The sequence below is a fragment of the Apteryx rowi genome, unplaced genomic scaffold (assembly GCF_003343035.1).
Source record: "Apteryx rowi isolate R43461 unplaced genomic scaffold, aptRow1 scaffold_160, whole genome shotgun sequence".
Taxonomy (NCBI): Eukaryota; Metazoa; Chordata; class Aves; order Apterygiformes; family Apterygidae; genus Apteryx; species Apteryx rowi.
Window position 1 is genome coordinate 1057142 of NW_020447864.1, and position 13309 is coordinate 1070450.

The 13309-nt window shown below is 40.6% G+C and overlaps 2 protein-coding genes across 4 annotated transcripts in view; both read left to right on the top strand.

Moving 5' to 3' along the window:
• The first annotated feature begins 921 nt into the window (after window positions 1-921).
• On the top strand, window positions 922-12526 carry GLO1 (glyoxalase I). The gene is made up of 6 exons (XM_026059848.1): window positions 922-1037; window positions 2129-2211; window positions 4442-4582; window positions 5481-5548; window positions 6684-6773; window positions 9269-12526. Exons 1-6 carry the CDS (start codon window positions 957-959, stop codon window positions 9355-9357), a joined length of 552 nt encoding a protein of 183 aa, XP_025915633.1. The 5' UTR covers window positions 922-956; the 3' UTR covers window positions 9358-12526.
• Window positions 12527-13149: 623 nt separating this feature from the next.
• The window catches only part of BTBD9 (BTB domain containing 9), a 144360-nt gene continuing 144200 nt past the window's right edge, over window positions 13150-13309 (top strand). For all 3 annotated transcript variants that reach the window (XR_003252489.1, XM_026059838.1, XM_026059839.1), the window contains exon 1: window positions 13150-13244. The gene's annotated coding sequence lies outside the window, so the exon portion shown is untranslated. The remainder of the gene's footprint in view (window positions 13245-13309) is intronic.

Below are 13309 nucleotides of genomic sequence, written 5' to 3' on the forward strand. Positions count from 1 at the left end.
AAGGCATAAGGACAGATTTTCAAACCACTGAAAGATGAAAACAGTCAGCTGGAAGGGTTTACAAAAGCACCATTCATTGGGTGGTAGCTATCTAACCCTGTTGAGGTATTTTTATGGTACCCTCTATCTGTGAGCCACAGGTAGAGGAAATGCATCTTCACACTAATGCAGAGCATCCATAATTTCATTCCACTTTTAAATTGATTAACCTACCAAATCCTGCAGTCAGGAGGCTTCTCCTGGAAATGCCTATGGGAACAGTCATTGCTGAATATCCTATACAAGGCAGAAGCAGGGTAAAATTTAAAAGCACACATTCATTATTAGGGCAGAATAATAAGTCATCTGATCGACAGTGTTTCATTTGTTTTCAGATGTTTGTTTAATTTGATATATTTTCACGGGGACTGGGTGCATTAATTTGAGACTTTTGGCTGACATTTAAAAGCGTGACACTTTTTGATACTTCCTCCTCAGTTTACTGGTTATATAAGCTGTGATGGTTATAGTAGGATGATACTTAGCGACACCAGCTGTATGAACAATACAAACGGTATCATCATTTATACATTGGAGTTTAGAAATATGAAGGAAGTATGAAAACAGAACAAATCTGAACCTCCCCAACAGAAGTAGATAAATGTGGGAAACATACCCCGGAAAGGGTCGTGAATGATTTGAGAGGCCTTATTTCACCTATTTCACAGCATTATTAGCTAGTGTAGCAAACTTATTTTAAGAGGGAACTGAATGACACTACTGGTTTAAGCAAGGTAAACGCTCCTTTCTTTGGGCGTGCTTCACACCCGCCGCAAGCCCTCAAACCGACGCATTAAAAAATAAGCGGGGCCCTGCTGCCACGTGTGCGGCCGCCGGGCGCCCCCCCCCGCCCCGGTCACGGCCCCGCCGCCGCCAGGGGCGCAGCGCAGGCGCCGCCGCTCCGCTCCGCTCGCGACATGGCCGCCCCGGCGGAGCTCCGCGGCCTCAGCGACGAGGCAGCCTACGGCGCCTGCTCGGAGCCGGATCCCGGCACCAAGGTGAGGTGGCGGAGGGCGCCGCGGGCCCCCCGCTCTGCGCTGGGGCTGCGGCAGCGGCCGGCGGACGTGCCGCGAGCGGGGCGCCCCGCGGGCGGCTCCCGGCGGAGCCCAGCCGCAGCTCGGGGTGCGCGGCCCCGGCTCGCCCCTCGTTCCCCCCTCCCTTGAAACCGGGCCGAGCTCACGTTTCCAGCGCAAAGAGCGGCTGCGCTGGGCTACAGCGGGTAGCTGGGAGCCTCCTCCAGCCCCCCAGTCAGGCATGCAGTGGCCTACTTCACCGGATCAGCGCTCCTGCTCGTGTGCTGGCTTTCGGTCAAGCTGGAGCTCAGGGCAGTGAGCTGCCTTTCTGTGCTCCCCTGTGGTTTAACGAGACACTTAAATGATTCTTTAGACCGCAAAATTAAGGGCTGCAAAAATCCTCACAAAACCCAACTGCAGAGCCTCTCCACCCCACTCCTGCAGAACAGAGGCTGTCCTGTTAGGAGAACCTTGCAATAGTGTTTCAGGTGTTCTGAATCTGATTTAATAAATAAATATATATATGTATCAAGACCATCCTACTATCTGCTTTTCAAACATAGCTATTCAGTAGCCCTTGCTATATAAAACCCTCCAGTGATTTAAGAAAAATACCTGTACAATATTGCAGGCTGGTTTTGGTGCCAAGACATCATTGAGCTTGAAGAAAATTAACCCCCTGCCCAATGAAATAATGAAAGTAATGAATTTAAAAGTTGAGCTTTAGGTAAATTCGATGTATGCCATGAGGCCCACTAACAAATGTTCACATATCTAATATGCATACAGAAGTAGTTCACATGTAGTACAACTCATAAAAATAATAAAGATAAGAATCATACCAATTCTCTTGTGCTTTTCTTCAATATAATATTTATGTTATAAAGGCATTTTTGTTTAATACAAATCTGCATTTTTAGGACCATGACAAAAGGCTTTGTTTATACTGGATGCAGTACTCTGTTTGCTACTTCTGGGCCTGCTATCTACATTCATTATTAACTGGCATCTTTGTTAATATGCATAATTAAATTCTGATTGATGTATAACCATAATGATGAAATTTTTTTCCACAGGATTTTCTGCTGCAGCAGACAATGTTAAGAGTAAAGGATCCTAAGAAGTCACTGGACTTTTATACAAGAGTTCTTGGAATGACGTGAGTGAAAGTTACATGCTATAATAAGTTTTGTTTGTACTAGTATAGCATATTCATCTAAAAAGAAAAGATTTTTTGGGGGTGTAATTATAGTAATTGGTCTAACAACTTGAACAATGCTGGCCCATCAGCTAATGCCAAATTGGATAGTCTGGCAGTCTTTGAGAACTTCACAGCACTGTTAATGCTTAAGCTGTAAATGAGCTAAAATTGGCCTTGACTAGAATTTTTTTTTCTTAAGTAGGTCATTAATTATCAGCATACAATTTGCTTACTTCCTTCTCGCTGATGGCAGTTGGCTGGGACTCCCGTGATCCCTCTGGTAGCCAGCTGCCCCTGTGGTCTCGCCTTTAGAGACTCACAGACATAACTGGCTCCCAGGTCACTTCACCTACTCGCTGGCTAGTCCATCTTGATATTCGCTAGTGATCGCACACTCGCTGGCATACCCTCACTTGCTCTAGTTGCTGGCACCACAGATGCACAGGCCCCTATAGCTGATTCTGGTTCCTGGCACTCAGACCTCAGCACACACGCACGCACGTAGAATAGAGTGTCCCTCACCCAGGAGAATAGTTAGAGAGAAATTTAATAAGAAGATAGGACAGAGTGTGCTGTCAGGCACAGGGCATGGCCAGACAAGCATGCTGACCAGCCCTGTTTATCTCCATATCCATCTATTTTCTCATGTTAGTTCCTTCCCAAATGACCTACATCTCTCCCTTTCTCCAGCTTTGGTTCCTCCCCTAAACATCTTATAATAAGTCTTTCACAGTCCCAAAATGCTTTTTCCCTGCATCCCTCAGTGTGTCCCATACCACTAGGCAGTCACCCACCTCAGTCTGAAAGGTGCTACAGAGAGCTGCTCCCTTTGACTCATCTTGCTTACCTGGACCATGGGGGCGATGATGTCCTAGGACAGCCCTAGGAGGAACCCGGACAGGGTGTCCGTTCCTCTGAGTGGATGTTTTGGGTTCCCCCACCTGCCCCTGTGCCTCTGTGTTCTTCTGTGCTTGTGGAGATGAGCCCTTGATGGGCTGATGGCCCCCCTGTGATGGGCCTGGGAATAGCTGAGGCAGGGTATTGTTTGGATACCCCTACCRGCCATTGTCTCTGTGTGCTTGTGAAGACAAGCTATTTGTCACGCAACCTAGCAGTACTAAGGCTCTTTGGACATTCTTGACATCTGTAACAAATTATTTCAAGAAAAAAAATTCTGTTGTATTTTTAAACATCTTGAAATGAGTCCAGTCTAATGTAAAATAACATACTTCAACTTAAGATGTGGATGTAAGAAAATCAATTGTAAATTCCTCACTTTGACTTTGCTTAAGTGGTATTTATTATATAGTGGGGAATTTGACTAAAACTGTGTCAGTGGGAGCAGCTACTTGAGGTAATCTGGAAAAGAAATTAGATTGGTGTTGCATGCTTGCTTATTCTGGTCAAAGTTCCTATATAAATGTGGTTTGAATTGTGCCACATCACCTTTAAAAGTGAGGTGAAAATAGAGATAGGAGTCTTCTCTAAAGTTCTCTGAAACTTGCAACAGTTCGTACTCATCATGAGATCACTCCAGCAGTCTGTTATCTTGTGCAGTTTTCTATAAGACAATGACCTGTATCAGATGCTTCATAAGAGGGTGGGTGTCTTCTTGCATTTGGCAAAGGGAGAAATTTTATGAGCAGCTTTTTCTGACCTCAAGTATTTTAGTTGATTAAATCTTCACATGTAATATGGATTTCATCATTATACCTAACTACTGAAAGTATAAATATACTTCATTTAAATGTATGATGATTATCACTTTTTCATCCTGTCTTCTTAAACTTTGTCTGGTGCCAATGAATAAGTTTGAAAGTAAATCATCTTATTCCTTGGTGATGTTTTGAGGTGGATAGACTTAAGGGTCTGCCTGAGGAAATATGTACAAGTAAGAGTGAGTGGCTACCTCAGACTCAAGCCTAAGATTTATAGCTTGCTATTCAGTTACTTGTAATTTGGCTTTTAAGCGTCTAAATCTTCTAATTTTTATAGACCTATAATGTGTTCTGGAATACTTAAGTTTGATGGTTTAAAATGTAGCTATTTTGAAATATGGGTTACAGTGAGAAAGGCAAAAAGGATGCAGCAATAATTCTTAAATGGGAGTGCATCTTGGTGCACTTGCTGGCTATCTGATTTTTTTTCTTTTTTAAGTAACTATTTCAAAACAAATGTTGCCATTTAGATTGCTTCAAAAATTTGACTTTCCTACTATGAAGTTCTCGCTCTATTTCCTGGCATATGAAGATAAAAATGACATCCCAAAAGATAAAACTGAGAGAACAGCTTGGACCTTCTCTAGAAAAGCTACACTTGAACTGACACAGTAAGTATTAATATAGTAAGAGATTACATGTATGTAACAGTGATTAGTCCTGTTGGATTCAAAACAAAATGTAATAACTACTGTGAAAACATCCTCATATCTGTCATATAGCCTTAAAATGTGGCTGAGATCATAGATACTTGGCAAACGTAATCTTTCTCTTTCCAGAGCTCTTTCAAACTGGTAGGTGAACAATGGCAACATAAGTGTGAAATAAGACTTACTGTCTTTTTTAATATGCATGTTCTTTGAGCATCAATTTTATGGGCATCTGGGGAGGGAAACCTACATTTCAAAAGAATCGAGGAAGAACTGATTTGATTAGAACTTCCTGTGGATCCCCTGAAGCATCCCAATAAAGGATTAACTATTGCTTGCAAAATCTAATCAAAGCAAGTATTAAGTCAAAACATACACTTTATATCAACAAGACAATTTTATTAATGTTCAAATCGTGGTAACTGAGAGAAGCGCAGAGACAGAGAGAATCTCCCAATACCCCACTATATTGTTTAACTCCAGGACCCGCTTACTTCACCTTATGTTCCCTAGTGACTGGTAAGTCACTGACTCGTATGCGGCCCAACCTTCTCTAACTTTAATGAGGTAGGAGCGTCTCTCTGACTCATTCAAATGTAGAACCTAAAAGCTAGCAGAATGACTGTGAACAAGACCGGATTAGCCCTAATACCCTATTTTAAAGGCTGTCCGTAGGACCTGTGATTAGGGAAAATCTGATAGTTGAGTGAATGCAGCCAACACTTGAAATTCTCTGCTGATTCAGAATACCAGATGGTCCTTCTTAAAGGAAGTTACTTATCCTCCTGAGGAGAACTGAACATTTAGGACTTGGTCACATCCGTGCTGCTTTTCAATATGTAATTATTACTTCTTACAGTAATTGGGGCACTGAAAATGAAGAAAATCAGTCCTATCACAATGGCAATTCAGAACCCCGAGGATTTGGTAGGTCTTTTGTTTTGTGTGTGTGGTTTTTAAGCTTCATTTTATTGTGACTACATTCTTCCTTCATTGATTGGGGAAAAACAGAGGTTCAGACATTTTTTTAAAAAGCACTTGTATAAATTCAGTGCAAAGGTTTTTGGGTAAATGTGTGCTGTAGGCTTTGTTTTTTGAGAACTAATAGAATAAAAATTCTAAACTTGCATGGCTGAGAAGACATTCTTAATAGATTGATTTGAAGAAACAGTACTAGCACTAGCAAGGAAGGGAGCTTCTATTCTGTCCTTTGTTGCTCTTCTTCCAGCATATATACTTTGAAAGATCATGAAAATATGTAAACAAATATATTTCAGAATAATGAGTCTCAGTTATAGTTTTATATAAAGAATTTAATCTTGTGGCAAGCAAACACATGCTATCACTGACCACTCAATGAAAACCAATAATTGCTCTTGCATATTGGATTATCATAATATTTAGATTGATTTAAGTTTGGATTTCTATTTTATAATATACTAGCTACCCATTTTGAGATAGAAGGAGCATTCTGTTCACATACAGGACTGAGAGTAGTATTTGTGTGGCAAGATAGAGAGTAATTCTGTGATTTGATATTTTGAGTCCTTGAGAGGTCACTTAAGAAATAAATTTCAGAACAGATCTAGCCACTTGACATTTAAAGCTTCTGAATTGATCTGTAAACTGAGGCCTTGAGCAGTGCTAATGTTAAGTCTCTACAAAGACAGTATTAATGATAAAATCCTTGTACTGTTGAATTGAGCAAATGCAAAGAAATCCTGTTACATGGATATGCTTCCAGAAAGGCAATACAGACAAAACAATTTGATTGAAAAACTTATTTTTTCCTATTCTATATAATATTCTCAAATAAATAGCATGAGCTATTTTAACTCTTAAGTTCTTTTTTAAAAAGGCATCATCAAAAAGCAAACATTCTAAAGGAGAATAATGTTAATACCTGAAATGCTCTTCATTCTGGAAATAATGTTTTTCTTGGATACATCGTATCCTACGGCATGTTAACTTTTTGCACAATATGAAATGCTAAGCATACTTTTTTCCTAGAACACCCAGCAGTGCTTACAGTGTACTTCATTCTTTTTACCCTGTTGCACAGGACACATTGGAATTGCTGTCCCTGATGTCCACAAAGCTTGTAAGAGATTTGAAGAACTGGGGGTGAAATTTGTGAAGAAACCAGATGATGGTAAGTCTTAATCAGAAATGCAAGCTAATTTTTTTAATTCCTTATTTTAATATACTCTGTGTAGTAGGTTTGTGTGTTTTTGTTTTGTTTTTTTAAGAGGAAGATGGATAATACGTTTCTAATAGTTAATCTCACTATTTAAAATGTACTAAAACCAATTTGCCCTTCTCCCTCTTGCACAACGGAGAAAACTGATAGTAGAGCCATCTCAGTAACTATAGTTAATCAGCCTAGCTACATATGTTCTGTATTTAGTCTGATCTTCACTAAAATTCATGTGCTCTGTTGATGTCTTATTTTACTATATATAATATTGCCTAGAGTTATTACAGAATTTCCTCTGTCATGGGCCAAATTCACACATTTACCATTTGTTTGGTTATTTTCATATTGAAATAAAATCACTTGGAAGACATAACTACCCAAACCCGTTAAAACTGAATAGCTTTCAACTCTTCCGGCAATTTTTGTTCTTCTTTAATATCTTTAAACTTACTAAACCCCACCTTTTAGTCATTATCTTCTTAACTGTTTTGTCAGCTTTGGTATGATATAGATGAATGAGGATATTTCTATTTGACTTGTATAACTTTTAATCAAAAATGCTTGATGCACAACTAAAATTGTTCCTAGAGAGTGCATAAATAAAGAGTGTCCTTGTTTAGTTAACCTAAAATGCAGAAGTCAGTGGTGAAAAGTCTTGTGTTGTTCAACTGGATTATCCTTCATGAAGAGACCTCTTGACAGTTTTATTACTGAAGCGTTCCAAAATAGGCACCTATATAACACCCAACAGCATGCACAAATCTGTGATACTCCTTCTTCCTTCTGGCTATACAAACTAGTGGGTTTTTTTTCAGTTTGATAGAAACAGAATGGGTAGCTTCAGCTTACAGGTATTGGAATTGATCTTCTAGATCCCTTGCTAGAGGAATAAGAGCAAGTAATTGAAAGGACACTTAAAATGATTTTCATCTTATTCACTGTCTTCTCAGCTGAAGCAAGTGTAAGAAGTGTATTGCTAAACTTAACCTGAACACAAGTTTCTTGATTTAAGAATTGAACTCAATATTGCTAGCATTTTAGACTTTCTGAGCCCTTTTAAATGTGTTCAGCACCTGATGAACCTAAGAGATGGTTGAAATGAGAGCTGTTGACTTTGATTCTGTGTCACTGCACAGCTCTAAGCATGTAAGAGGAGCAGCTTAGACTGAATGAATAATTCTCAAGAAAGAACCCTTGACACAGCCAAGCAAGAGGAGGAGAAACAAGCAAAAGCTTTTTTTAACATTAAGAAATAAAAATACAGTAAATGCTGAGGAGGAGGAGGAGGAGGAAGAGGTTTTAGACTTTGCATTCATTGTTTGTGGAGCAGGCTGAGAGACTTGATTCAGCAATGTAGGAAAGAATGAAAGTACAGAATCACAGAATGGTTGAGGTTAGAAGGGACCTCTGGAGATCATCTAGTCCAACCCCCCTGCTCAAGCAGGGTCACCTAGAGCACATTGCCCTGGAACCAATCCAGATGGCTTTTGAATATCTCCAGCAAAGGAGACTCCACAACGTCTCTGGGCAGCCTGTTCCTGTGCTCAGTCACCCTTATACTCAAAAAGATTTTCCGTATGTTCAGATGGAATGCCCTGTGTTTCAGTTTGTGCCCTTTGCCTCTTGTGCTGTCAGTGGGCACCACTGGAAAGAGTCTGGCCCCATCCTCTCTACACCCTCCCTACAGATACATATACACATTAGTAAGATTCCCCCTCAATCTTCTCTTCTCCAGGCTGAACAGTCCCAGCTCTCTCAGCCTTTCCTCATATGAGAGGTGCTCCAGTCCCTTAATCATCTTAGTAGCCCTTTGCTGGACTTGCTCCAGTAGCTCCTTATCTCTCTCATACTGGGGAGCCCAGACCTGGACCCAGCACTGCAGGTGTGGCCTCACCAGGGCTGAGTAGAGGGGAAGGATTGCCTCCCTTGACCTGCTGGCAGTGCTCTTCCTAATGCAGCCCTGGAAACCATTGTCCTTTTTTGCCAGAAGGCCACATTGGTGGTTCATGGTCAACTTGTCCACCAGAGCTCCCAGTTCCTTCTCTACAGGGCTGCTTTCCAGCAGGTCAGCCCCCAGCCTGTCCTGGTGCCTGGGGTTATTCCTCCCTAGGTTCAGGACTCTGCACTTTCCTTTATTGAACTCCATGAGGTTTCTCTCTGCCCATCTCTCCAGCCTCACAGGGCGTATGCAGAAAACTTATTTCAATCAAAAAAAGGTAGTATCTTAAAGTGACTTTAAAGTACAGCTTTATTGAGAGTAAGCTTTGACAATACAAAGATCTAATGCTGATTAAAAATTAATTTAGATAGTTTTCCAACTAATTTGTCTAGATTTGCACTATTTCTTGTGTCATGCAAAAGGAAAAAAGAAACATTTTCCCAAATAGTCATATTTGGCTTAAGAACTATTCATGTAGTCTTACTTTTTACCTTAATTTTTTTTCTTACAGGTAAAATGAAAGGACTTGCATTTGTTCAGGATCCTGATGGCTACTGGATTGAAATTTTGAATCCTAACCACATGGTGACTCTCACTTAGTTCTGAAAAAGTATATTGTATAAGAGATGCACACTGTCAGTCCCCTGGAGAAAAATCTGTAACAGCATTTATGAAATTCTCGCTTACTTGAGAAGAATCAATTGTGTTCAGAGTCTCCTCCAAACTATCCCCTGGAACATTAATGTACTTGAATTCCCCTTTGTTGTCCTGTGATGCCACTACAGTTTGCTTCCAATTAGGAAAATTCAACCAACTGTCTTTTGGAAGTGCCCTTATGGAGATTCTCCTCTTCAAAGTTAAGTTGATACTTCACTGAACACTCTCACAAGATATGTGACTGGAAGTTCACTGCATTTCACACTGTTTAGACTTAAACTAACAAAAAAATCCTCTAAGACCAGAAAGAACTTGCTCATAATTTTTGATTTGATGAAAATCTGGGGCTGTGTTAAACTTCTGTGCTCTGTAGAGTTCTGTGTTAGGAATTTAATGAAAAACAGTACCTGAAACATCAGCTTCCTACTATTAGGCATTTTGATCTGCCCTCTTAAGATGAGTAACAGTTACTGAAAATATACCTGTAAATAACAGGAAAACATGCAACATTTATATCCATTATATGAGTCAGTTCATTTTATACTGTTGCACCTGTTACAAACAGTGTAAAACATGTCCAGTTTTAATATACTGTTAAAACAATAACAAAAAAACCCCTATGCCTTGACTTACTGTGGTTCAGGTAGCACTTATTCCTGTTGAGTAAAGTTTTCAGTGATATAACTATTGAATTGAATAGTATAATGGCATTGCAGCTCATTTCCAAATAACACATTGATGAAAACAACAAAATTCTCATTAAAGCAATATAACATATTGCTTTGCTAGTTGTTGAATCTTAGATAACAGAAAGGCTATTTATTTTGGTTCATGAATCCTTTTTTGAGAGGAAACCTAGCAATAAAAGATGCAGAATATGAACTGAGAGTACGGTAGTGAAGATGAGGCCCATAACTGTGAGACTTGCTTAGAGGAATGTTGCATTAACTTAATGGTAATGCACAGTAATAATAACTGTCAGAATAAATCCTGGGCTCATACAAGTGAAAATGGAAACGTATAAACTATTGCATTTGCTTTCTACTATGTTCTTTTAAAAATACCAAAAAAAAGTGTTAATGACTTAAATTCAGGATTTGCCGTATATCCTTATCTGAAGAATTCTTCCTGGTTCTGTGTGCCTCAGCTTGACAAGTTAGTGCATACAAATCCAGCAATTCCACAGTTGTCCACTTTAAGAATCAATCATAAAACTGCTTCCAAGACAATTTTTTTACACTTGGAAATGAGTAAAACTATTGGTGTGCTTGACACTGCCCACAGCTGCTGAAGCAACCATAAACTCATGAGAAGGTAGACATAGCAACTCAAAAGATAATCTTCTGGTTTTTTTTTTTGGTCATATGAAACAACCCTGATATTTTAAAATGTTCTTTCTAGGATGTTTTCTAGATGGTCTCTACTTAAGTGGATACTGTGCTTTAGGTGATGCTTTACTGGTGTGACATACAACAGACTGTTTCTCCTACTTGGATATATGCCAAGTTTGCTTTTTCTGCAACAGTAAACAATGTTCCTTATTTGCATTCTCTATTTTCCCCTCCTGCACTTCCAGTACTAATACCTAGCCTGTTCCCTGTCTTGTTCCTGTCAAGTTGATTGCTCTCCTGTAAATTAGGATATTTTGGTAGGGACAGTATAGTTGTCTTCACTGTTTAAAATGAGATCTCCTGAGAAACTGAGCTGTCTTAATAGCTGCCATCACATGGTCTCACTATCACTTTCCTCCTAACTGTGGCGCTTTTGACACTCCCCTGCTCTCCCACCTGCCCTCCCAGCAGGCTGATTCATTTCCCTGAGCTGGAAAAGATTTTCTTGAATGCTGTGTTAGTTTCATGCCAATTTATTAAGCAGAACTGAGGAGCCAGTTCAAAGCTCCTCAGTTTCCAGAGCAATGAATTAGGGCTGGCTCCTTTTAGCAGCAATTTGGGTTGGTTCAGCTGACTCATGAAACCTCACCTTACTTCTTTAAAAAAGGTAAGCAATATTGCAGAGAACCTTACAGCACCAATTAGAGAGGTCTAATGTTTGAAGAATATTATAGCATAGCTTTAGTATGATTTGTCTTTTGAAGCTTTGTAGCCAGTAGGAATAGTGCCAAGAAGGATGAGAGCTACAGCAGTGAGACAGAGCACCCAGTTGTTTGCAGCTTATGTGCATTTTGATGGCTAAACTGTGTTTTTACATACATCTCTTTTCTTGCTCATGTTCTGAAATAGAAATTTAAAATGAAGTACAACTGAACTGAAACAGAAGTGCGAATTGCAGTTCCTTACCGTTCAGCCTCTTGCATTAGATTGCGTGCATAGAGAAGTTCCTTAGAGTAATACTGGTCTAAGTGAGGTTGCCTAAAATTAGTTTATTTCAACACTTACTGATACAAATGTTTCATCTAAAGAGTTTTATAAACAAAGTCTTGGCAAGGAAATTTTCACAAGCATCTAAGTTTAGGAGGACAGATCATGTTTCATCTACATTGTTCTTTTATAATGTTTCATCAAGACTTGTTTCACTAAGCTTCGAAGTACAGGTGTGACTGGAAACATTATTGACACAATTGTATGGAATCCAGTAATTAAAGGAGGGGTAGCTCATGATTTGGGTGAGAGTCAAAGGGCACACAAAGGTGGTTAGGTGGATGAAAGGCAGTAGGCTACTTCTAAGGTTCTCCATTTTTGAAATAAAACTTACTCTGAACATGTTCACTAATTCTTGGAACGACCTTTGATTTTTATGTACATGGCAAAGCACAACACTCTGATAGTAGATGAGGTAACAGATGGCAAAGGCAACTATATTTAACTCTAGGAAATAACTTGACTTAGTCTATATAACTTTTAGGGACAACAGCAAAATAGGTTTTACTTATATACAGCGTCAGAAGAAAGTAATAGTAAAAATCAGTTACAGGATATAATGAGGTATGCTTTTTACCAAAAAAACAAAAACAAAAAAACCCCCACACCCCTACCTGGCATACAGAGAACTAATTGAAGCCACTATTCTCACTTGTGAAATGCAAGAATTAATAAAAGAAATACCTATGTCGATTCTTTTAGCCTGCATCAGATATTAAAGATTTTAAATGTAAGATTTATGCTTAATGTTCTTGTTGATTATAGACATAATGCTATTTTTGCTTCTTCCAAGATAACATTTCTCTTCTGCTAAATGACTCACTGAATTAAATAGCATGTAGTGCTTTTCCAATTGGAGGGTCTCAGTTTAGCTTAAGTTAAAGTTCAGTTAAAGCACTAGAAATGGAAAAGTTACCTTATTTTCATACAGAGGTAAGCCCACATTCTCCCTGTGGACGGCAATAGTTTCCCATTCGCTTCAAGAAAGCGGAGTACTTACCGATGTGAAAGAGATCGGCAAACCTAACGTTACACCTACAATTCTAGGGCGTACAATTTCACACCCAAGCCTTGAGGCTGAGCAAGGGAAGCCACATTTTGACTGCAGGAGAAGCACCAGCAGGTGCGAAGGGCGGGGAAGCTTAGGTCACCAACTACCATTTCACGGGGGCAGCGCCTGAGCTCCCCTGCCGGGGGAACGAGCGCACACTCGAAAAACACGGGTAGGGGCCGCCCGGCCCCTTCCCTTTCCCCTTCCCCTCCCCGGAGGCCCCTCCCCTCCCCGGAGGCCCCTCCCAGCGGGCGCCGCGGCTGCCCCGGGGCCGCCACAGGCCGCTCGCTGACGTCAGCGCGCAGGAGGACGGCTGCCGTTGCTAAGTGGCGTCAGCGCGCCAGTTGACGTAGCGACGGCGGCGGGCGCAGGGGGTGGAGGCCTTGCCGTCGCTGGGGCCGGTGAGTCCCGGGGGAGGGTCGCTGCCGGGGGGCCGCTGCCGCCGCCCTGCGCAGGAAGGCGGCGG